The 25,284-nt window shown below is 40.2% G+C and overlaps 1 protein-coding gene across 2 annotated transcripts; it reads right to left on the reverse strand.

The window, feature by feature from the left end:
• Window positions 1-516: 516 nt before the first annotated feature.
• On the reverse strand, window positions 517-25,030 carry LOC121576606 (mucosa-associated lymphoid tissue lymphoma translocation protein 1). Of its 2 annotated transcripts, none has more exons than XM_041889864.1 (15): window positions 24,874-25,030; window positions 21,829-21,918; window positions 21,245-21,369; window positions 20,999-21,137; window positions 20,678-20,853; window positions 20,255-20,351; window positions 19,571-19,591; window positions 19,165-19,368; window positions 17,324-17,501; window positions 17,123-17,197; window positions 16,912-17,039; window positions 7,801-7,950; window positions 6,885-7,039; window positions 1,379-1,501; window positions 517-1,230 (listed from the first exon to the last, which is right to left on the reverse strand). In XM_041889864.1, the coding sequence occupies exons 2-15, from the start codon at window positions 21,845-21,847 to the stop codon at window positions 892-894; spliced, it is 1,929 nt and encodes a 642-aa protein (XP_041745798.1). In that variant the 5' UTR covers window positions 21,848-21,918; window positions 24,874-25,030; the 3' UTR covers window positions 517-891. The 2 variants fall into 2 exon arrangements, with proteins under 2 accessions (XP_041745798.1, XP_041745799.1); XM_041889865.1 differs by lacking the exon at window positions 24,874-25,030 and adding an exon at window positions 23,616-23,709.
• Between the last annotated feature and the right edge of the window lie 254 nt (window positions 25,031-25,284).

Here is a 25,284-nt window from a genome sequence, read left to right on the forward strand (position 1 = left end):
CAGCCAAAGCCCAGACTTGAATCCCAATGAAAATTTGTGGAAAGACTTGAAGATTGCTGTTCACCGCTGCTACCCATCTAACTTAACAGAGCTTGAGAAAATCTGTAAGGGAGAACGGGAGAAAATCCCCAAATCCTGATGTGCAAAGCTGTTACAGACATACCCAAGATGACTCAAAGCTGTAATCGCCACCAAAGGTACTTCTACAAAGTATTGACTCGGGTTTAAATACTTATGTAAATTAGATTTCTATATTTCATTTTGAATAAATGTGAAAACATTTCTAAATATGTTTGCACTTTGTCATTATGGGATATTGTGTGTAGATGGGTGAGGGGAAAAACAATTTAATCCATTTTGAATTCAGGCTGTAACACAACAAAATATTGAATAAGTCAAGGGGTATAAATACTTGTACAGGCACTGTACATGGGACAATATTTTAAAATGTCAATAGCTCCAAATTTCAATGACTTAAAAACAACTATAAATTGTAAAAATTCATATACAAATATTGAAAGCATTTAATGAGACAACTAAAAGATGTGCAACATGAAAATACTGTCTCATTTACATTGTGTAATATATTTCATTCTGTGATAATTTAAAGAATAAATATTGCATTTGTTTGAGTGTCATGCTGAGAACATAACAATAGTGCGTATTGAGCGGAACATAATGTAATCTCCTCAAACTCACATGCACACATGTATACAGTACATACAAACCTTATAACCACCATTAAACTGATAGAATTTAACCAGAGAAAGGGAATGTATCATGCTGATTGTATAATGTGCATTGATTAATGCCTAAACAGCAAATATCATATGGACTACACTAGTCACTCCTACTTGACTATCCTTTTTCCATAGACGTGGAGAGGGAAAATCAATGGATAAAGTCTTGAGGCTCAGTCTCATCATTCTCCTCTGGTTCATTGCTCCTTGCAGTGGGGCCTTTGGCAGCACACTCTGCCCTCCTAGTGAAGGGGTGGCCTGGCTGGCCCAGTGTCTGACGTGGGGGCTGCTTGCTGTGTGAGATGTGGCTGTGGCCCATACTCTGGGCAGGGGCACCATCTTGTCTCTGGGCAACCATTGCTTGCTGTCCCCTGTACAGATCACAGGATGCCACCAGAGGCTTCCCTATATCCAGCTGTTTGCTCTCTTGCAGCCGCAGCTTTCTGTCCATGTGGGTATAGTGTAGGTCCACCTTTATCACTAAGGATCCCTTTACAACAGGGAGAGAAAAAAAGAACAGAAAACAGATTTTATAGTTTACCATTGAATAATGCTAGATAACAGTATGTATACATTTCTAGACATATTATTGCTTATTGCAAATGTTAAATATGGGGTCCCAGACATAGTTAACCTACCTGAAGCTTTTGAAGGCCACAAATTCTGAGGCTACAGTCAGGGTTTTCAGCAACCGAGTTATTTAGCAACAGAGAGTCCATTTCACCTGACCTCCCAGGACCAGAAAATATATCCTCCATTGCCTAAACACAGAGGTCAGGAATAAGATACATCAGGCAACTACAGCAAAACCTGTCATACCCACTTGTTATTTTACATAGTGCATAACAAGTGGTAGACTCTACGGGAGAGTGAGTAGGGAGAACATAATGCATTGAACCACTAGATGTCAGTATGCTCCAATGAATTATTACTTCACAGAAGCAGAAACCTGAAAAGCGGTTGTGCCAAAATTTCCTGCTCTTGTTTCTCACTTCAGCCATTTCTAATAGCAAGGATCTCTATATATGGGCATATATTTCTTGTGTAAGGGAAATATTGTTAAATGACTGATAGCCCCTTTAGTTGTTACTGCTGTTATGAAGGCAGACTATGAAAACTATGAAAATAACTGTGCTGTTCATAAGATACAGTGCATTCGGAAAGTATTCAGACCCCTTGACTTTTTCCACATTTTGTTACGTTACAGCCTATTCTAAAATGAATTAAATTATTTTTTTTACTCATCAATCTACACACAATACCCCATAATGACAAAGTGAAAACAGGCATTTTTGCAAATGTATTAAACAGAAAAAACAGAAATACCTTATTTACATAAGTATTCAGACCCTTTGCTATGAGACTCGAAATTGAGCTCAGGTGCATCCTGTTTCCATTGATCATCCTTAAGATGATTCTACAACTTGATTGGAGTCACCTGTGGTAAATTGAATTGATTGGACATGATTTGGAAAGGCATACACCTGTCTATATAAGGTCCCACAGTTGACAGTGCATGTCAGAGTAAAAACCAAGCCATGAGGTCGAAGGAATTGTCCGTAGTGCTCCGAGACAGGATTGTGTCAAGGCACAGATCTGGAGAAGGGTACCAAAAAATGTCTGCAGCATTGAAGGTCCCCAGGAACACAGTGGCCTCCATCATTCTTAAATGGAAGAAGTTTGGAACCACCAAGACTCTTCATAGAGCTGGCCGCCCAGCCAAACTGAGCAATCGGGGGAGAAGGGCCTTGGTCAGGGAGGTGACCAAGAACCCGATGGTCACTCTGACAGAGCTCCAGAGTTCCTCTGTGGAGATGGGAGAACCTTCCAGAAGGACAATCATCTCTGCAGCACTCCACCAATCAGGCCTTTATGGTAGAGTGGCCAGACAGAAGCAACTCCTCAGTAAAAGGCAGATTACAGCCTGCCTGGAGTTTGCCAAAAGGCACATAAAGCAAAGTATAGAGAGATCCTTGATGAAAACCTGCTCCAGAACACTCAGGACCTCAGACTGGGGCGAAGGTTCACCTTCCAACAGGACAACGACCCTAAGCACACAGCCAAGACAACACAGGAGTGGCTTCGGGACAAGTCTCTGAATGTCCTTGAGTGGCCCAGCCAGAGCCCGGACTTGAACCCGATCAAACATCTCTGGAGAGACCTGAAAATAGCTGTGCAGCAACGCTCCTCATCCAACCTGACAGAGCTTGAGAAGATCTGCAGAGAAGAATGGGAGGAACTCCTCAAATACAGGTATGCCAAGCTTGTAGCGTCATACCCAAGAAGACTTGAGGCTGTAATCGCTGCTAAAGGTGCTTCAAAAGTACTAAGTAAAGGGTCTGAATACTTACGTAAATGTTATATTTCAGTTTTTAATTTTTCATAAATTTGCAAAACATTCTAAAAACCTGTTTTTGCTTTGTCATTATGAGGTATTGTATGTAGATTGATGAGGGGGAAAAAAAACAATTTAATACATTTTAGAATAAGGCTGTAACGTCTGGGAAAAGTAAACGGGTCTGAATACTTTCCGAATACACTGTATGCCTCAGTGGAGGCTCCTCAGAGGAGGAAGGGGAGGGCCATCCTCCTCAGTGAATTTAATAAAAATAGTGAAACATTAAAAAAGTTATTATTTTTAGATAAAACTATACTTAATATAAATATGTCACCAAATAATTTATTAAAACACACTGTTTTGCAATGAAGGTCTACAGTAGCTCCACAGCACTCTGAAGGGTAGCACCATGGTGTAGCCGGAGGACAGCTAGTTTCCGTCCTCCTCTGGGTACATTGACTTCAATATAAAACCTTGGAGGCTCATGGTTCTCACCCCCTTCCATAGACTTATACAGTAATTATTACAACTTCTGGAGGACGTCCTCCAACCTATCAGAGCTCTTGCTGCATGAACTGGCATGTTGTCCACCCAATCAAAGGATCAGAGAATGAATCCAGTCCTGAAAGAATAAGCTACTGCTAGCTAGCACTGCAGTGCATAAAATGTAGTGAGTAGTTGACTCAAAGAGCGAGAAAGACAATAGTTGAACAGTTTTTAACAAATTCATTTCTTTAGAAATGAAGGAGGCGCAAGAGAGAGATAGACAGCTAGCTATACTTTGTTGTATTTAAAAAAAAACTTTCACTTTGCTAGCGAATGCAGCTAGCTAGTTTAGCCTACTCAAACACCCGGCTCAAACAGAGAGGGATGCTATGTTAGCTAGCTGGCTATGGCTATCCAACATTGGAACTCTTCCAAGTCAAGGTAAGCTTTTGGTTGTATTAATTTATTGCCACAGGGGCCCGCCGGTGTAACTGCTAAACTGCTTGTTGACTGTACTGCATGATTGTAGTGGGTTTAGTAATGCGTTGGTGCTGACTATGACGTTAGCTAATATGGTGACAACGATGTAGGCTGTGTGTAGCAATTAGCGGTTATGATATGAAGGTTGGGCTTGGAACGTTTTTTTCACTTGGTCACAGACAGCTGATATTTGCACTGAAGTCCACAAGCAAAGGGAAAAGGTGAGAAGAGGAGAGAGCGTAGATGCGAGAAGGAATTATACAATGGTCAAATTGATCATGCTGTTTGTATGTGGCTGCTATGAAAGTGAACTATGTTTGCGTGTGATCAGGGGTGTATTCATTCCGCCGATTCTGTTGAAAAACTTTTCTTAAACGAAACCAAACGGGGATAAACATACCTGAATTTGTCCAATAGAAACTCTCGTTTGCAACTGTTAGACTAATGATTACACCCTAGATCAGCTAGATGCAGGCAAGAGTGTGCAAGGCGGTATTGAATGTCTGTCACCTTGATTACTCTCATTTTTCTCTCGACCTGTGCACCTACGTTATAAACTTTTATTCATAAGCTAAGTTGTAGCAACCTCATGAAGGGTATAGGGAAAATTTTAGTATAATGTAGTAGCTAAACCTATCGGTGTTACATTGAGCTGCGTGAATGGAATATGAATGACAGTCATCCAATATGCTGTAATAGAAATAAGGCCATGCTCATAAAACATTTTTTGTCCTCCCTCATCTTAAATGAAACCGACCACCACTGCCGCGAGTGTACAGAGGAAAGAGGAGATGATTACATGTGCACTCTTGACAGCCTTTGTACCTTCATGTACTGTACATACAGTGGGGAAAAAAGGATTTAGTCAGCCACCAATTGTGCAAGTTCTCCCACTTAAAAAGATGAGAGAGGCCTGTAATTTTCATCATAGGTACACGTCAACTATGACAGACAAAATGAGAAATAAAAATCCAGAAAATCACATTGTAGGATTTTTTATGAATTTATTTGCAAATTATGGTGGAAAATAAGTATTTGGTCAATAACAAAAGTTTCTCAATACTTTGTTATACACCCTTTGTTGGCAATGACACAGGTCAAACGTTTTCTGTAAGGTTTTCACACACTGTTGCTGGTATTTTGGCCCATTCCTCCATGCAGATCTCCTCTAGAGCAGTGATGTTTTGGGGCTGTCGCTGGGCAACACAGACTTTCAACTCCCTCCAAAGATTTTCTATGGGGTTGAGATCTGGAGACTGGCTAGGCCACTCCAGGACCTTGAAATGCTTCTTACGAAGCCACTCCTTCAGTTGCCCGGCGGTGTGTTTGGGATCATTGTCATGCTGAAAGACCCAGCCACGTTTCATCTTCAATGCCCTTGCTGATGGAAGGAGGTTTTCACTCAAAATCTTACGATACATGGCCCCATTCATTCTTTCCTTTACACGGATCAGTCGTCCTGGTCCCTTTGCAGAAAAAACAGCCCCAAAGCATGATGTTTCCACCCCCATGCTTCACAGTAGGTATGGTGTTCTTTGGATGCAACTCAGCATTCTTTGTCCTCCAAACACGACGAGTTGAGTTTTTACCAAAAAGTTATATTTTGGTTTAATCTGACCATATGACATTCTCCCAATCCTCTTCTGGATCATCCAAATGCACTCTAGCAAACTTCAGATGGGCCTGGACATGTACTGGCTTAAGCAGGGGGACACGTCTTGCACTGCAGGATTTGAGTCCCTGGCGGCGTAGAGTGTTACTGATGGTAGGCTTTGTTACTTTGGTCCCAGCTCTCTGCAGGTCATTCACTAGGTCCCCCCGTGTGGTTCTGGGATTTTTGCTCACCGTTCTTGTGATCATTTTGAGCCCACGGGGTGAGATCTTGCGTGGAGCCCCAGATCGAGGGAGATTATCAGTGGTCTTGTATGTCTTCCATTTCCTAATAATTGCTCCCACAGTTGATTTCTTCAAACCAAGCTGCTTACCTATTGCAGATTCAGTCTTCCCAGCCTGGTGCAGGTCTACAATTTTGTTTCTGGTGTCCTTTGACAGCTCTTTGGTCTTGGCCATAGTGGAGTTTGGAGTGTGACTGTTTGAGGTTGTGGACAGGTGTCTTTTATACTGATAACAAGTTCAAACAGGTGCCATTAATACAGGTAACGAGTGGAGGACAGAGGAGCCTCTTAAAGAAGAAGTTACAGGTCTGTGAGAGCCAGAAATCTTCCTTGTTTGTAGGTGACCAAATACTTATTTTCCACCATAATTTGCAAATAAATTCATAAAAAATCCTACAATGTGATTTTCTGGAAAGAAAATTCTCAATTTGTCTGTCATAGTTGACGTGTACATATGATGAAAATTACAGGCCTCTCTCATCTTTTTAAGTGGGAGAACTTGCACAATTGGTGGCTAACTAAATACTTTTTTCCCCCACTGTATATAATATTGTTTTATGAGCAATAAACTTTCACAATTACAAAGAGTAATGCCATGTCAGGTTCAGATACATATCTATACAACAGTTTTAGCCTTGAGATGTGACCACAACAGGAAATAGTTCATACACCTTGTGCAGAACCCACTCTTAGAACCTTCTAAAGTTTAGCACCTAAACACATTTTCTTAACCTTCAGTTTTCAGTTTTGTTATCAGGGTTACATACATTTCTCAGGTCTCACAAGGAGTTAAAAAGTAATTTCACTCAAATATTTATCTGTAGTGTCATGTGAAGTCATGCAACTAAATCAAACTGCTTATTAATAAGGGCTATTTGTACACCAAGTCCTGCCCTCTAGGTAGTGTGGCAGGTAGCGGCAAGTATGAGTCAAGATGTCACTCACAGGTGTGCTCCTCAGAGTAACAGTGCAGTCCTGGGCTCTGGGGCCAGTGGTTTTCACTGTGCCAAAAGCAACCATGACGTTGGAGAACAAGGCTGAGAAGCTGACCTCCACCTCAACTCCACAGGTGAAAATAAGCAACTTCTGACGTGGTAGGTCTGTGTGGGAGGACATCACAAAAAAGACAGTTTTAAGATACAGATTCTACACAACAAAGCATCTCTAAAATGCAGACTAGATAGATGTGATAAGAAAGTTAGGCAGCCATGTTAAGAAATGTTGCTTTTAAAAGGTCGTCATCTTGTCCTTGAAGAAGTTTATAGTAGCAGTTACTATTTTTTTCCATTTAATCTGAGCCAGAAATATATATGGGGATTCTGTGGAGCTTCAGTGACGACAACATTCTATTTGAAGAAAGAATACAAGAGAAGTATGTTTTTATGTGACTGGGAAAAAAAAAAAAAGTATATTCCCTTCTGTTATACAGACAACTGGTACACTGTGAGTGAAATAAGCTTATGGCTGACTTTAAAAATATACAAACAAGTTCCCTTTCTGCTATCACCACCAATAAACAAGAACTCCTTGAATGGTGGTGTGATGGTCATGATTCATGCTAAACCACACTGTTTGTACATCGTAACAGCCACAACCATGTCACATACAGAACTGAAAAGGAGTGTAGAGAGGGGTGAACATATTGCTTTTTCCTCTTGTTAAGACTAGCTTAGGGCAAGAAACTGACTTAACAGTTACACTATTTCATAGCAAAAGATACACCATGGCTAAAACATCTGAAATAAAAACAGCACTTGACATACACACAATAATTTATCAATAGTGTCTTTGGATTTCAATTGTGAAAAATGGGGTAAAGATCATGTCTGTATTGGCGATATTATGGTGTGTTAAAGCTTACCGTTGGCCTGTCTCCAGCAGGCGTCTCTCAGACGTAGTTCTCCAGTGTGGCCGGTGGTCCTGACCGGATCTGTGAGGGAGCGAGGCTCCTTCAGCGTGTGTTTGATTTCCACTGCCTGCTTGCCTGTGACGAAAGGGTCTCTGCCCAGATCTGAGGAACAGGTTAAAGGTTAGCCTATGCTGCCGAGGTAACAGCTGTTCTTAAGGAGGGTTTAATGGTAGGACTGAAATTAAAATAATAATACTATTTGACTGATGTAAAGGCTCCTAAAATACAAACATGTGGATAATAAAAGTGAACTTAAAGAAATGTTTAGGAAACAGGCATGTACAGTTGAAGTCAGAAGTTTACATACACCTTAGCCAAATACATTTAAACTCAGTTTTTCACAATTCCTGACATTTAATCCTAGTAAAACTTCCCTGTCTTAGGTCAGTTAGGATCACCACTTTATTTTAAGAATGTGAAATGTCAGAATAATAGTAGAGAGAATGATTTATTTAAGCTTTTATTTATTTCATCACGTTCCCAGTGGGTCAGAAGTTTACATACAATCAATTAGTATTTGGTAGCATTGCCTTTAAATTGTTTACCTTGGGTCAAATGTTTCAGGTAGCCTTCCACAAGCTTCCCACAATAAGTTGGGTGAATTTTGGCCCATTACTCCTGACAGAGCTGGTGTAACTGAGTCAGGTTTGTAGCCCTCCTTGCTCGCACACACTTTTTCAGTTCTGCCCAGAAATGTTCTATAGGATTCAGGTCAGGGCTTTGTGATGGCCACTCCAATACCTTGACTTTGTTGTCCTTAAGCCATTTTGCCACAACTTTGGAAGTATGCTTGGGGTCATTGTCCATTTGGAAGACCCATTTGCGACCAAGCTTTAACTTCCTGACTGATGTCTTGAGATGTTGCTTCAATATATCCACATAATTTTCCTTCCTCATGATGCCATCTATTTTGCGAAGTGCACCAGTCCCTCCTGCAGCAAAGCACCCTCACAGCATGATCCTGCCACCCCTGTGCTTCACGGTTGGGACGGTGTTCTTCGGCTTGCAAGCAACCCCCTTTTTCCTCCAAACATGACAATGGTCATTATGGCCAAACAGTTATATTATTGTTTCATCAGACCAGAGGACATTTCTCCAAAAAGTACTATCTTTGTTCCCATGTGCAGTTGCAAACCATAGTCTGGCTTTCTTATGGCGGTTTTGGAGCAGTGGCTTCTTCCTTGCTGATATAGGACTAGTTTTACTGTGGAAATAGATACTTTTGTACCCATTTCCTCCAGCATCTTCACAAGGTCCTTTGCTGTTGTTCTGGGATTGATTAGCACTTTTCGCACCAAAGTACGTTAATCTCTAGGAGACAGAACGCGTCTCCTTCCTGAGCGGTATGACGGTTGCGTGGTCCCATGGTGTTTATACTTGCGTACTATTGTTTGTACAGATGAACGTGGTACCTTCAGGCGTTTGGAAATTGCTCACAAGGATGAACCAGACTTGTGGAGGTCTACAATTTTTTTGCGGAGGTCTTGGCTGATTTCTTTGGATTTTCCCATGATGTCAAGCAAAGAGGCACTGAGTTTCAAGGTAGGCCTTGAAATACATTGTCACGATCGTCTAAGGAAGCGGACCAAGGCGCAGCGTGTTGAGCGAACATGTTGACTTTATTAAATTAAAGCAACCACGAAACAACAAAACAAATGACGATACGTGAAGTCCTCTGTGACACTGACAGAACATGGAACAAAAACCCACAACCACAAGGTGAAAACACACAGTTTAAATATGGCTCCCAATCAGAGATAACGAGCCGACAGCTGACACTCGTTACCTCCGATTGGGAGTCATTTGAACAACCAAATACAACAACCTAGAAATAGACACAACAGAACTACCAACATAGAAATAAACACATAGAATGCACACACCCTGGCTCAACATAATGAGTCCCAGAGCCAGGGTGTGACAGTACCCCCCCCTAAAGGCGCGGACTGCGACCGCGCCTCAACTAACCAAAACAGGGGGAGGGCTGGGCGGGCATACCTCCTCGGTGGCGGTTCTGGCTCCGGCCTTGACCACCACCCCACTTCACTCCCCGTAGTGCCCCCGGTCCGATCTGACCCAGCTTGCTGGATCAGGACCTCCCGACGCGCACCCCTGGCTTGGCGCGTGAGGTAGGAATGGACCGGAACTGGCAGACGATCGCACCCTTTGCCTGGTGCGTGGAACCGGAACAGGCCTCACCAGGCTGGAAGACTCGCATCCCTGGCTTGGTGCGAGTAGCGAGGAATGGGCTGGATCAGGCTGGACGGCTCGCACCCTTGGCTTGGTGCGAGTAGCAGGACGCAGCTGAACCAGGCTGACGCATTCGCACCCTTGGCTTGGTGCGAGTAGCAGGAACGGGCTGGACCAGGCCGACGACTCGCACCCCTGGCTTGGTGCGAGTAGCAGGAACGGGCTGGACCAGGCTGACGACTCGCACCCTTGGCTTGGTGCGAGTGGCAGGAACAGGCCGGACCGGGCTGGCGACGCGCACCGTAGGTTTGGTGCGAGTGGCAGGAACAGGCCGGGTCGGGCTGGCGACGCGCACCGTAGACTTGGTCGCGGGTGGCAGGAACAGGCCGGGCTGGGCTGGCGACGCACACCGTAGGTTTAGTGCGTGGAGCAGGAACAGGCCGGGCTGGGCTGGCGACGCACACCGTAGTTTTAGTGCGTGGAGCAGGAACAGGCCTCACCGGACTGTGGAGACGAATAGGAGACCTGGAGCGAAGAGCGGCCACCACCCGTCCTGGCTGGATGCCTACCCTCACACACTCTGCGTGAGGCATCCGCACAGGACGTACAGGGCTGTGAACCCGTACCTGGTGGCCTCCTGGATTCGCCCCATCTTTGCCTCCGTCGTCCATGCCGTGTGCCCCCCCCTAAAAATTTCTTGGGGTTGCCTCTCGACCCTCCGACGCTGCTCCCACGTCCAGGTTGCCTGTTCCTGGACACGCTGCTTGGTCCTGGTATGGTGGGTTTTTCTGTCACGATCGTCTGGGTAAGGAGTAGTAGACCAAGGCGCAGCGTGTGAAATAAACATGACTTTATTTAATTAAAGTTCCTAAATATAAACAAAACACGATTCGTGAAGTCCACGGTTAAACATACCGTCACGGAACAAAAACCCACCACCACAAGGTGAAAACACACAGTTTAAATATGGCTCCCAATCAGAGATAACGAGCCGACAGCTGACACTCGTTACCTCCGATTGGGAGTCATTTGAACAACCAAATACAACAACCTAGCAATAGACCCAACAGAACTACCAACATAGAAATAAACACATAGAATGCACACACCCTGGCTCAACATAATGAGTCCCAGAGCCAGGGTGTGACATACATCCACAGGTACACCTCCAATTGACTCAAATGATGTCAACTAGCTTATCAGAAGCTTCTAAAGCCATGACATCATTTTCTGGAATTTTCCAAGCTGTTTAAAGGCACAGTCAACTTAGTGTATGTAAACTTCTGACCCACTGGCATTGTGATACAGTGAATTATAAGTGAAATAATCTGTCTGTAAACAATTGTTGGAAAAATTACTTGTGTCATGCACAAGTAGATGTCCTAAACAACTTGCCAAAACTATAGTTTGTTAACAAGACATTTGTGGAGTGGTTGAAAAACAAGTTTTAATGACTCCAACCTAAGTGTATGTAAACTTCCGACTTCAACTGTATAAGGCATTGTTGGCCAGATCAGAAACTGATACACTGAAACCCTATGCAGGTGTCTGGATACAGGCTTACTCTTTTTTTATGTTATTTTTTTATTATGATTATTTTTTTTAAAATTGGGGGGGTGGATCAGCTTAATATTGCAGATAGATTGTAACTTCTATCAATGTAATTGTCTGCATCACTTCCAATCCCCCATGTTTAAAAAAATATATATATACTCCCCTTTATTACTTTTCAACCCCACCATCCTTTCCCTACTTGGAGTAAATTAGTGAACAACAATGCCCAGGCCTCTACTTCTGTTCTATCCTTACTATCTACACCTTATGGACAGAGCTAATTTTACAATAATTCTATTATATATATATATATTTTTTTTTGCTCCTGAACTTCTTCTACTATCAACCTCTCCGATCATTTTCATGATGTCCATCCGGTTTGCTTCTATATGCCATATCTTTCTAACTGTGCTCTTTCCCAAAAGCTCCCAACATACAACCTATATACTTATTATGGACACAGTATGCTTACATTATTAGCTATCTTTGTTATTATTTGTTGTTATTTGTTATTAGTCCCATCCTTCAACTCTATTCAATACCTCCCATCTATCTCTTAACACCATCCATATAGGATTTGCCATATATATTTAAACCGTACTGTGATGTTTTACAAAAGTTCTGAACCTTTCTATTCTCATTGCTTCTACAGATTGTGAATTAAAAATAAACATTTTTGCTAAAAGTATTATTATATTATTGATTGATTGACTATGACTTTTCAGATCACCCAGTAATGCTATCTGCAAGGTTAGCTCCAGGTAAATATTGCAATCCTTTAGCCATTCCTGGACCTGTGTCCAAAAACAAGCTACAAATGGACAGAACCAAAACAAATGATCTAATGATTTTGTCTCTTCACAGCAGAATCTGCAGAGCTGGGAAGATTGTATCCCCCATATAAATAACATTCTATTGGTAGCAAGAATTTTATATAATAATTTAAATTTAAAGATTCAAATTTTTGAATCCGGTGTCGTTTTGCGTGTCAGTTCATAAACACTATGCCATGGGATCAGTACGTCAAAGATCTCTTCCCAACTATTTTGCAATCTATATGGGACGGCTGTCAATCCTTTGGTCCTTAAGTGAAACTGATATACTTTTTTTTATTCATCACAGTTTTCCTTAACCAATTATGTTCTTTAATGCAAGGCCGACAGACAAGTTCCTTACTTTCTCCCCCTTCCACTTTCCTCTTCCACTTTTGCGGTAAGGCTGCATTTATTTGGTTGTAATTTTGGGGTAGAGCAGACATTTCCATATGTTTTTGTTAGCTGCATGTGCGACATAACTCCACCAGTCCTACCGATGATATCATTTATGAAGATTATACCTTTTTTAAACATTCTGTCAAAAAATAAAGTTTCTTTGTCAATTAGTATATTTTAATTTAACCACAATATTTGTTGCATTATTTGTTCTGTTGTTTCTGGAGGATTAAATTGAAATTGCAACCAACTTTCTATGGCTTGTTTTAGAAATAGTGATATTTGGGAGATTATTTCCTTTTCAAATAACTGAAAGTGAGAGGTTGTAATCTGAATAAAGGGAAAAAGGCCTTTCTTGAACATTGGGTGAGACAATCTTACTAATTTGCTTGAGAACCAGTTCGGATTTAAGTATAACTTTTGTATGACTGAAGCTTTTAGTGATAGGTCTAATGCTTTAATATTTAATAATTTCTGTCCTCCGAATTCATATTCATTATATAAATATGCCCTTTTAATTTTGTCTGGCTTGCCGTTCCAAATAAAATTGAATATTTATTTCTCATATAATTTAAAAAACTGTTCGCTAGGCGTAGGCAAGACCATAAGCAAATAGGTAAATATAATATACAGTGGGGAGAACAAGTATTTGATACACTGACGATTTGGCAGGTTTTCCTACTTACAAAGCATGTAGAGGTCTGTAATTTTTATCATAGGTACACTTCAACTGTGAGAGACGGAATCTAAAACAAAAATCCAGAAAATCACATTGTATGATTTTAAAGTAATTAATTTGCATTTGGGGTAAGGGGGGGGTAGAAGGATTACTTTACTCCGCTGTCCTGGCGTCGTGAGGGAGCTTGTTCCACCATTGGGGTGCCAGAGCAGCGAACAGTTTTGACTGGGCTGAGCGGGAACTATGCTTCCGCAGAGGTAGGGGAGCCAGCAGGCCAGAGGTGGATGAACGCAATGCCCTCGTTTGGGTGTAGGGACTGATCAGAGCCTGAAGGTACGGAGGTGCCGTTCCCCTCACAGCTCCGTAGGCAAGCACCATGGTCTTGTAGCAGATGCGAGCTTCAACTGGAAGCCAGTGGAGTGTGCGGAGGAGCGGTCCTCTTAGTATATCAAAAAAGGTTTGGTATACCTCGACTGGTATGCCATCCAACCCTGGAGTTTTCCCGGACTTAAAGTCTTTAATTGCATCCAGAAGTTCCTCCTCTGTAATTTCACCTTCACATGAGTCTTTCTGTGTGGCTGTTAATTTGACATTATCAATAGAAAAATAATCTCTACAATTAGCTTCAGTTAGAGGAGATGGAGGCGACTGAAAAGAAAACATATGCTTAAAGTACTTTGTTTCTTCCTTCAAAATATCATTTGGTGAATTATGGGTGACTCCGTCAATTGTAACCAGTTTCATTAAGTTCTTTTTGGTAGCATTCCTATGTTGAAGATTTAAAAAGAATTTTGTGCATATTCCATCCAGTTTGCTTTATTTTTATAATATATTACACTTGATTTTTCTACAGGCTTACTCTTAGCCTTGCAGAGGATCTGGATTCAGTACATATTTTAAGCAAGCTGTCTTCGCCATGTTTCCATTAGAGTTGACTGGACAGCAGTTCATCATCAACTATCTTTCCATGTATAAATAAGCCTAAGACAAGAAGGACATAGATCATGATTCCTCAAAGGAGTTTCTGGGAACGATGTGTTTATTGTTAATAAAATGGTGTCATGATGTGATTGTGATGTGATCTGTGTCACTTCAGTGAATACTATTTCCTAGACATTAATACAATTGTAACACTTTCAGAAATGTATTTAAGCTGTAACCCTGAAATAAAACCTATTATGAGTAACGGTGCAACTCATCTGAGGAATCTTAACATACAGCAAATATCTCTAATCTAAGCCGTGAGCTTCTGTGCCAAGGTCCAACTGTTACAGGCTATACAGTCCTGTACCACCACCTCCTTGGATGGGCTGTCTTAAGCTATGCAGGATCACTGTCACTGGAGCTAAATGACCACAGGAGAGCAGTGTAGGGACGCACGCACACACACACACACGGCAGAGCAGCTGTCTTTAAACCTACCGCTCTCAGGTTTCCTGCTGTGCTCTGGCCAACAGTGTGAATTTCTAGAGAATGAGGTCACATGCTAATGCAGCTCTGTCGCAAAAAGTCATGTTACCAGAGAGACCCATCAAGCATGCTTACCCCTCCAAGCTCCGCCCACTGGTACCTGCTGCAGGGTAAACACCAGGGGGAGTAGCCAGTGACGGATAAACATTTAGATGTCATCATGTCTGTGCTCCAACAAGTAGACAACAACACGTTGCACACTGACCCTGTTTACAGACACTACTGTACATCTCCTACAGAGGAGCAATGGAACCAAAAGCCACACTTCTGCTCTTATTAGCAGGGAATTTAGTCTCTCTTGCATAATATCTTGTAATTTTAGTCAAAAGTAATTTTCCTATTTGTCAAGAGAAACCCTGGGGTTTTCAATGTGAGTCATGGATTGGTGTTAATAGTATGTCAAAACATCCATTCTGAAATGTTAAAGTCACACAGACTGCAGAATGTGGCCACTAGAGGGAAGTACTAAAAGCAAAGCCACCGTCATACATCAATATATATATATATTTTTTTATATCAATCATATATTTTTTTATATAAATAATTCAAATTTTTTATATCGATAACTGAATTATTGATATAAAAAACTATATTTTAATGACCTTCATGGGGGCGGTATTACATTTGCATGTATTACATACAGTGCCTAGTGAAAGTCTAAACACCCCTTGGACAGTCTTCACATTTTGCTGCCTTAAAATTACATTTGATATTTTTCCTACTGATGTACACAACCTAGTCCACATTCTTTTTCCAAATGTATAAAACCTGTAAAATGAAGATGTCTTGATTGCGTATGTATTCACACCAGAGTTAACCTTTGGCAGCCATTACAGCTGTGAATCATTTGGAATAAGATTCTACCAGCTTTACGCAACTCCTAGGGCAACATAGATCCATTGTTTTTGTCAACATTGCTCAAGCTCAGTACATTTGCTTGGGAATCATTGATGGACAGCAATACTCAATGTTTAAGTTGTCACTGATTTTCAAGCAGATTTAGGTCAAGACTGAGACTACTAGACCATTCAGGAACACTCAACACTTCATGGAAAGCCATTCTGGTGTGTCTTTGGCGTTAGAATTTGAGTAATTGTTCCACTGAAAAATAAAACTATCGCCAGGTTAGGTTTTCAGAAGACTATGGTGGGTTTTCCTTTAACTTTTTACCTGTCCTTTGCTCCTTTCATATTTCGTTTGATCCTAAAATACTCCCCAGTCCATGACGGTAACAAGCATACCCATAACATGATGCTGCCACCCCAATACTCATCTTCTTCAAAATGATTCACACATGTAATGGCTGGCAATGGTGCTTTCACCAAGTATTAACTATGGGGTGTGAAGGCATACAGTACGTAATCAAGACATTTTCTTTTTTCTTTTCTATAATTTGTCTTTCATCGGTAGGAAAAAAATAATTTAATCAATTTTTAGATACAATTTTAGATACAGATTATGCTTAATTATGCTAAATATATGCTAATCTTCACATCATTTTTGATATCAATAATTGTATTTTTGATATCAATAATGACATTTTCAATATCAATAATTCAGATTATCACTATAATAATAATAATGTTAATAATTCAATAATTTGAGTGTTTTATATTGAAACAATTATTAGCAATATCAACAACAAAGAATATATCTATCATTCAAATTATTGATATCAATAATTAAATGTTTTATATAAATCATTTGAATGACTGATATAAAAAAAATAGCAATTATCAATATCAAAATCCAATGGGGAATTATTGATATAAAAAATTCATATTTGTATTTTTTTGCTATCTGTAATGCTTTTTTTTATATAATTTTTTTGATTTATTGATATAGAAAATTCCATTATTTATATTTAGAAAAATACAAATATTTATATAAAAAAATTATATGAATATATGTTAAAATGGCTTTCCATAAGATCAAAGCCTATCATACAATAACACTGACCCTCAGACACCTGCTCCAGGATGTGGGTGACCTGCTCTGGCTGCAGGATGTGCTTGTTCAGATACTTGGTGAAGATCCCAGTGCTCTTCCCTCCATCCTGTACCTCATAAGCCTCTGCATCTTCACATCTGTTAAGACAGGTCATTTAGATTTCAGGCCATGAATGAACACTCATAAATCAATTGTTGTTACATTGAGTAAAAATACATACGTGGCATATCCATACACTGTGTTTCCCATGGGTACCAAGGGCCTTATTTCAGAAGCTATGCAATCTTGGTTGTACCTTAAAATACAAATATGCAACTTAACACCTGTTTTAGTCCTTCCACAATTGTAATACTCTTTGTACAAAAGTTGTACAAGAAGTAGAGCAACAAACAGTAACATGAGGTGTCCATCAGGGGCCTACCATGTTCTGCAGGTGTCTAGTAAGACCACACTCAATGCAGTCCGTCTCTCCTGCATCTTGCGCATGACCCTCTGTACACAGACACAGTTCTCTGGACAGTATGGTTGTGGAGCGTCTATGGCCACCAGATAGTTTCTCCCTAAACGTTCGTACCCATGACCAGCATAGTAGAACAGGGCTGTGGGGGACAGCATTATGTTAGTTGTATATTTTGTATGTTTTTCAGTTCTACACCAAAATAACTATTTAGTTATTTACCATTGATCGCTGTTAATTCATCAGATTAAAATCAAATTAGTGGCGAACACATGTTACATTGCGTGAACAGGAAAAGCAAAGTCTCTCATAGAGTAAATAAGAGTAAATTCAGAGCACAAGAAAAGTATACTCCAGTTCAGCGAGAGGTACAGATCTAATTTGGCATCTGTCAAACAAGGTTCCATGTTTCATTTTAGCAATCATATACTGTAGAATATCACACAACACTGACCCTGTCCTTTATCAACAAAATATTATGTTGCTTATGCTCTATATATTATGTGTAGGGTTGCAAAGGGAGGGTATATTACTACCAGTAAACTACCAGAATGTTGGTATCCTTCAAGGATTTTATGTAATATATCACAAGACATCTAGTGGCCCTGTGTGGCCTTATCACATTATTTTTTAATTGTTTGTATTTCTTTATGATAAAGCTGTAAATCGTTATCCTAAATATAAACCATCAACTTAGTAAATACCATTGGGGTTTAATATGAAGGTTTCAGCATGAAATATCCTTTATTTATTTTTTCATACACTTGTATTTATTTTACTATGTCAGTATGTATTTGTTGTCGATGTTTCAGCGTCAAACTGGTGGCAGTTGTGAAAAAAGTCAATAGTTGAAAGAGTTAACTTAAAATAATGACATGGTTGATAAGATGCTTTTTTCATTAATTAGGGATTTTCTCTTGAACCATATGGTATATCTACTAGAAACTCATGGACAATATGGACACAGATATAAGAAAATTCATACTATGTATGAATACAAAGTTTTTCAAGTATAAATTACCAAAGTTACAATAGATTGCCATATATTTTCTGTTAATTATCAAAATTACTGAAGATTCCAGTAACTTTGGTAAACTACCGGTAGCTTTGCATCGCTGTGCAGCTGAGTCGGGTAATTTCAGGTAGCATGTTTTGAATCTGTAAACTGTGCAGGTCCTAAAAACTCCTAAAAAAGCCAGGTCGCTACTTTTCAGATTGGTTTTCACATTAAGCTGACCTTGTTTTCTATAACAGCCAATCAACACACAAGCATGGATTATTAGATGAGACAGAAAATGTCAAACTCTTACAAATGTTTACATGCCACATAAAATGTAATGCGCGTATTTGACTCAAATATAAAAAGGTAGATAAGCTGACAGTTTGCTGGGTTGCTTAAGGCCCTTTACCGGCGCTAAATAAATCTGCCAAGTAGAAGTGCTACAGGCCTCAGAAACAGCTATACATAGCAAGGCATGTCGCTCCAAACACTACAGGCCCAAGCTTCTCCTTTCCGCCTCTTATCTGCCTGCTAAACCACACTCTCACACCAAGCTACTAATTAGATCTCTAAACAGCAGCATAAGATTATGACCTGTGACACCAGCTAGATCAACCGAAACGGGCAGAATAAGTGGGAACTTAACAAGACTACGATGTCTAGTTTCCGCTTAACAGATAAATATTTTCGTCTAAGGCAGTTAATAGTGTCATCGTTAGTTTTCTAGTCTCTGAAAAACACTCAATTCAAAATACATTCTCCCTTGTAATGTAACCATCAGAATACTGTACAGTATTGAACTCACCATACACGCCCCTGTCAAGCAGGAGAAGGAACTTGTCAATGGCCGCCAGCATCTCCACCCTGGTGAGATCCAGTAGAGACACCACTCTGAAGCCCAGCTGCTGTAACAGGTTGGCCAGCTCATGGACATCCATAGTGGGGGCCATCAGGTCCGGGTGGTGGGAGTAGTTGAGGTTACCAATCAGCAGGGCCACTTTGTCAGTCGCTGGATGAAAAGACCATAGTGGAATTTGTAATCAGGGTCAACTTACTGTACTTTGAGAACAGCTAATTAATTATACTATAGAAACATGAAACCGCACATGTCAGGAAATACTGGTACAACAGTTCCCCACTTCAATGACATAATGCTCAAACCGCATTCTAAAAATACCTCAAGCGGATACTGTATTTCCACTGAGCCATACCTGTGAGTTGATTAGATGGCACTGAAAGAGATTGAAAAAATTATAAAAGACAAAGGTTAAAATCAGTGCATAACTTAACACTTCAATCTGTTAACACAATATGAGAGTGTAAAAGGCCTCCTAGTTTTCATTCAAACTGGTTGGGTCAAATTCGTAAAGATTTTGAAATATGAATGTTGTTGATGTGCCATAATGTAGAAAACATACAAATGTTAAAGGGGAACCTACATCCAAAGGCTAGTTCCCTGACCACTTTTTAGAGCCTGACAACTTCCTTCTAGTACAGTCTTTAACAAAGGGAAAGTACCTTAAATCGTCAGCGGAATGGAAAGACCCACTTGTGGGAGGGATGTGCAGAAATCTGAACATACCGCTCTTCCACTAGCTCAGTGAAAAGTGGATAATTACTTTCCAGTGAATTATGTGGTAGACTTTGTCAGGGAAAATATAAAATGCTAATAGTAAAGCTGAACACTTAAAATAACTGTTGCTAGTGCTTTGTCATGTGCTACTGTGAGGGTTTCATGTTCACTATTGCACATCTGTTTATAATTACAGAGCAGCATTCACAAAAGGAAGACTCAGCTATATGACATCATCACTCACAGTATGTTCACTTCATGTAAACATTATTTCCTTTTTGTTGCCCAGATGCCCTTCAAGCAGCATTCCACTTCCATTTACCTATATCAACATCAGCTGGCTCTGTCCATCTCTCTTCTTGAACATTGGACACATGGCAGAGATATGTTCCTCTATGGTCTGCCTCTGCATTCTCTATCTACAAGCGACAAACACATTCAGTTAAATATTAACTAAGTTATTCTAAATTACAATGTTTACATAGGACCAGAGGTATAGGGTAAACACAAGTAAACGCAGTTAACCCACTTTTTTTGCACGATAGTTGACCCACCTTTTTGGGAAAAATGCATTGAAAGTATAGGGAGCATTACTTTTTTCACCTCGACCAGAGTTTACCCACCAATTTCTTTACCACTACATCACTGCATAGGAGTGGTGAAGCATGGTTGGCTCAGCCAGCAAATGATATGACAGAGTAAACACGATGACCTCAGTGCAGGAGTAAATAAACACTGGTGTTACCTGCAGTGTGTCAGTGGTCTTGCCCAACAGAGGATGTCCATTTCTGTACCACTGGTAGTGAGGGGTGGGAATGCCAAAGGCAGTGCAGCAGAGGGTGAGTCTCTCCCCTTGTCTGACAGTCTGGGGTACAGGGTGTACAGCGATATGGGGCTCCCCTTGCCATGCTACTGGGAGACCTGAAGAAAAAAAGAAAGAGAAAATGCAATAGCAATACATTATAGGCAAAATGGTGCTCTACATTGATCAAATAAGTTTTAAACATCTGTACTACAAACATGTTATTATCATATAACTGGTAACTAATTTAGGGAATTCCTATACCTGGTTTAGCAATGTCCAGGACCTTTACTTTGACCCATTCACTGAACACACAGTTGCAGAACTGGTCATTCACGCGACAAATGTAGAGCTGAGACCTCTGGGCTGTGACAATCAGATCTGCTCTGGTCCCACCAAATACCTAAAAAACATTAACCATTTCATTGCATATATACTGTGTTACTCTATGAATTGACAACATAATACTGTGTCAGACAAGAATGACAAAAATCGTCAACAACCACAAACCTCCTCTTTATTAGACTTGAACCACTGGTAGTTCAGGATACCGGTTCCCTCTGCTCTCACACTCAGAGTCACCTTATAGTTCAGTGGTACACACACAGAAACAGGATGCTGCACAATGACGATGTCTGAAAGTGTAAATTGATAAAGTGATAAGTGATTAAAGGGCCTATAACAAAGCCTCACCCCACCTCTGTGTTGGTAAAAACCTGAGGGATGGGCCATAGACAGAGCTATGGATGCAAGGGCTTACCATCCATGATATCACAATTATTATTTTTAGGCTATACAGTGTTTGTTTACATTTACAATGTTTTACAAACATTGGAGTAAAACAAGCTTATATTTGGGTTCTGATGGGGTGTGACAGTTGAACTAAGCTCATTAAGTTATATTCTTCAAGAATCAATATGTATACATCATTAATTTATAAGTCCAAAAATATATGTCACAACTACAGATTGCCCCTTTAAGTTAGGTTAAGTTATATAACAGAATATTATGTTTCGTTATTCAAAATAATGTTTTCAGTGTACTGATCAAATGGAACATTGTTGACTTGCACAATAAATGGGGGAAATACACACCTCTGATCATGTTTTTCATCACTTCAATGTGAAATAGGAGCTTCTGAACCTCAAATATGATCTGTTCTGGTCATTACGGCACTGTGCTACCTAATAAGCAAAATACAGAATATGAGCATCAGTTGTGCCGGAGGTGAGTGAACGGGGTATCAACTAACACAAGTCAAGATACAGCCAAAAATCACAGGAACATGTCATGGAGATTATGTCTGATAAGGGCCTCATGGAACAAATGTGCATAGGCAAGTGTGACTAGTAGATTCTCTCCCCACTTCCCATTTCACAACTGCACATGTGACAAACACCATAACACAAGAAACAATTGATCTATTTCAAGAGAAATTGAGACTGGTAGGTAGGTTAGCATATTTGCAACAATCTGTGCTTTAATAAAAGGTCAGCCAAACTGGATATTTGTTCATCAACATCTTCCTGAAAATGGCTTACTACAGAGTAGTAGCAATTATAGGCTACTATCAATATGCTGTACATTTGGAAGTTTATCAATGGCTGTAAAATTAGGGCCAAATAATGTCCTTTATAGTCTACAGCTCAAATTGTGACTATCAATGATATGGTCTCTAACTAGACCAATAAGATGAATAGCCTATAAATGTCACGAGCAGGGTTGCCATGTCTGCCGTTTTCCAGAAAATGTAGTTAATTTGAAAAAGATGTCGAGGGTGAAAATGTATTGGTACCAGGTTTTTGGGCTACTTCTAAATTGAGCCATGGCATTTCTCAACAAATAAAAGTACATATATTTCACTGTGACCTGCTGCTGCTGACTATCAGGCAGTGAGGCAGGCTGTTGATGAGTGTGTGTGTGTGTGTGTGTGTGTGTGTGTGTGTTGAGAGCACTGCAGCAGGCAGTTGAGGAGCCTGAGCAGAATGCGCGCACATCGTGACAACTTTTTACCAGTTGTAGGTAGGCTATTGTCATTATGGAGACACGTATTTCCAACCCTTTTTCCATAAAACATATTAATGCGCAAGAACTGATGCACATCAAGAAATAATTGCGACAAAGCACTGGAAAACGACTTTAGGCGCACTAGTGTGCATTACATAAATTCGCTCGGAGGTGGTTTAAACTGCATGCTAATGTCGACTTTGCTTATGGAAAACCGGATCAAGCGAAGGGTTTTACGCATGCTCAGTTATTGGGTGTAGAGCGCTGCGCATGTGGAAATTTCAAATGGAAATTTTGGAACTCCCTTGCATTCTTCTGTTATGGGAAAATGTCCACAATGAAACTGACAATAAATGTGGAGAATGATACACTTGCATCTGTTGGCCATCAAGTAGCCTATTAATGTCTATGCCATTGTAGGCTACTTGCCTACCAATAAATATGCTGAAATGACGATATCAATGGAGTAATTGCAAATCATTTTGTGCCACTTGTGTTGCCTACCTGGAGCTGGTAAATGGATTTAATAAGTAGCCTATAACTTCTGTTTATTGTTGTTGTAGCCTTGTGTTATTATGCAATTATTAATGTCTATGTTTAGGTAATTCAATTGGAAGTTATCAATTGTGATCATGGTCACAGCTCTATCTAAACAATTTTTTTTGCCATTCAGCTGTTGTTAGAATCCATTAGATTGACGGTAACATTCAATCAGATTTGGCTACAGGTAAAAAATTGAAAACGCTGGCTGTTACTGACAAGCATATTCAGTTCATATCGATATTATTCATATTTGATTTAGTGATTGAGATGAAGACCCCTATCCTCAGTAGCCTATTCCAGTAGGCTATTGGGCAACACAATCACTTCTTACCTCAAAATCGCCTCACTATTCAAGTTGAAAGGCTGCTCATGGCTCACATCAACACCATCATCCCGGAAACCCTAGACCCACTCCAATTCGCATACCGCCCCAACAGATCCACACATGATCCAATCTCAATTGCACTCCACACTGCCCTTTCCCACCTGGACAAAAGGAACACCGATGTGAGAATGCTGTTCATTGACTACAGCTCAGCGTTCAACACCATACTGCCCACAAAGCTCATCACTAAGCTAAGGACCCTGGGACTAAACACCTCCCTCTGCAACTGGATCCTGTACTTCCTGAAATGCTTACTTATTATAAACTGGTTACCAACGTAATTAGAGCAGTAAAAATACATGTTTTGTCATACACATGGTATATGGTCTGATAGATCACGGCTGTCAGCCAATCAGCATTCAGGGCTCAAACGACCCAGTTTAGAATTACAATTACCTCGGGGTTTGTGGTACATGGCCAATATACCACGACTAAGGGCTGTATCAAGGCATCCGTGTTGCATTGTGCATAAGAACAGCCCTTAGCATGGTATATTGGCCATATACAACACCCCCTCAGGCCTTATTGCTTATTCATAGCAGTCAAACCAGTTAAATGGACATCCATCCATTGATGGATGGAAAATGATCTGGTGAGTTTAATAAAGGCGAATTATCTTTTCTCTTGCGACATATTCAAATTCCTTTAGTCACGTTAGCTTCAATAATTATTATTTTGATGGAAAACTAGATTTTGCTTCTTGTCGTTACAAGTTAAGTCGATATTCCGTCTTAATTCGCTCGATAATGTTATGGAAAAGGGGCTTATTGGATAAATATGGAAACTCCTCTCTTGCTGCACGAAAACATATTTTGGCCTAGTTTTCAGGCCTTGTGGGCAGTTTTGAGTCGTCTTTGTTTAAAATGTAAGCTAGACCTGGCAACCCTGGTCAAGAGAATCACAACACATTCCTGTTTGCACACTCAGCCCATATGTTTTGTGTTATGGTGTATCAGCTCTTGAAAAGCAAGAAAATACATATATGTTATAAAATCATGAGTGCATTGATAATATATTACTGAATTATTGTCATAGACAATAAAAAAAATCAACAAGGCCTATGTTAATTGTTGTAATTGTGAGAGGTATGCTTACATTAAATTAAAGTCAAACAGGCATATAGTATGGTATTGAAAAATGTATCAACACATTTCTATTGCTAGAGAGGGTTATTGTGTAGGCTACCTGTATGTTTTGTACATACCTGAACTCCGACCAAACACCATGTAAATGCCACACTGTCTGTAACAGCATTCATCCGATGGCTTTAAACAAACTTGAGTAGAGAATGTAAGATGCCTTAACAAACAAGAGTAGAGAATGTAACTCCTCTTGAAAATTCTCAGAACTTTATTTCAATAAAAAACAGGACATCCTTTTCCCGGAACAATGATACCCACCCATTACCGTACTGTATGTAGCATATGAGGCCGTCTCTTTTTGGATAACCTTCCACAAAATGTTTGAATTGGAAAATACAGAATTGACTCCCGGCCACATTTTATACATTCACATACGCGTATAGCTAATGAAATATTTTATTAAAGGCAAAATACTATCGTAATTAAATTAGCGGAAATAATTATCCAAAACAAGATCCATCCACAATGACGTG

Source organism: Coregonus clupeaformis, chromosome 11 (assembly GCF_020615455.1).
Source record: "Coregonus clupeaformis isolate EN_2021a chromosome 11, ASM2061545v1, whole genome shotgun sequence".
In the NCBI taxonomy this organism is placed as follows: Eukaryota; Metazoa; Chordata; class Actinopteri; order Salmoniformes; family Salmonidae; genus Coregonus; species Coregonus clupeaformis.

Coding starts and splice junctions, on each gene's coding strand:
- LOC121576606 (XM_041889864.1), bottom strand. Junction 20,854..20,998: donor CCTGGACATTGCTAAACCAG/GTATAGGAATTC, acceptor TTTTTTCTTCAG/GTCTCCCAGTAGCATGGCAA. Junction 19,369..19,570: donor GCCATCTAATCAACTCACAG/GTATGGCTCAGT, acceptor CTTTTCATCCAG/CGACTGACAAAGTGGCCCTG.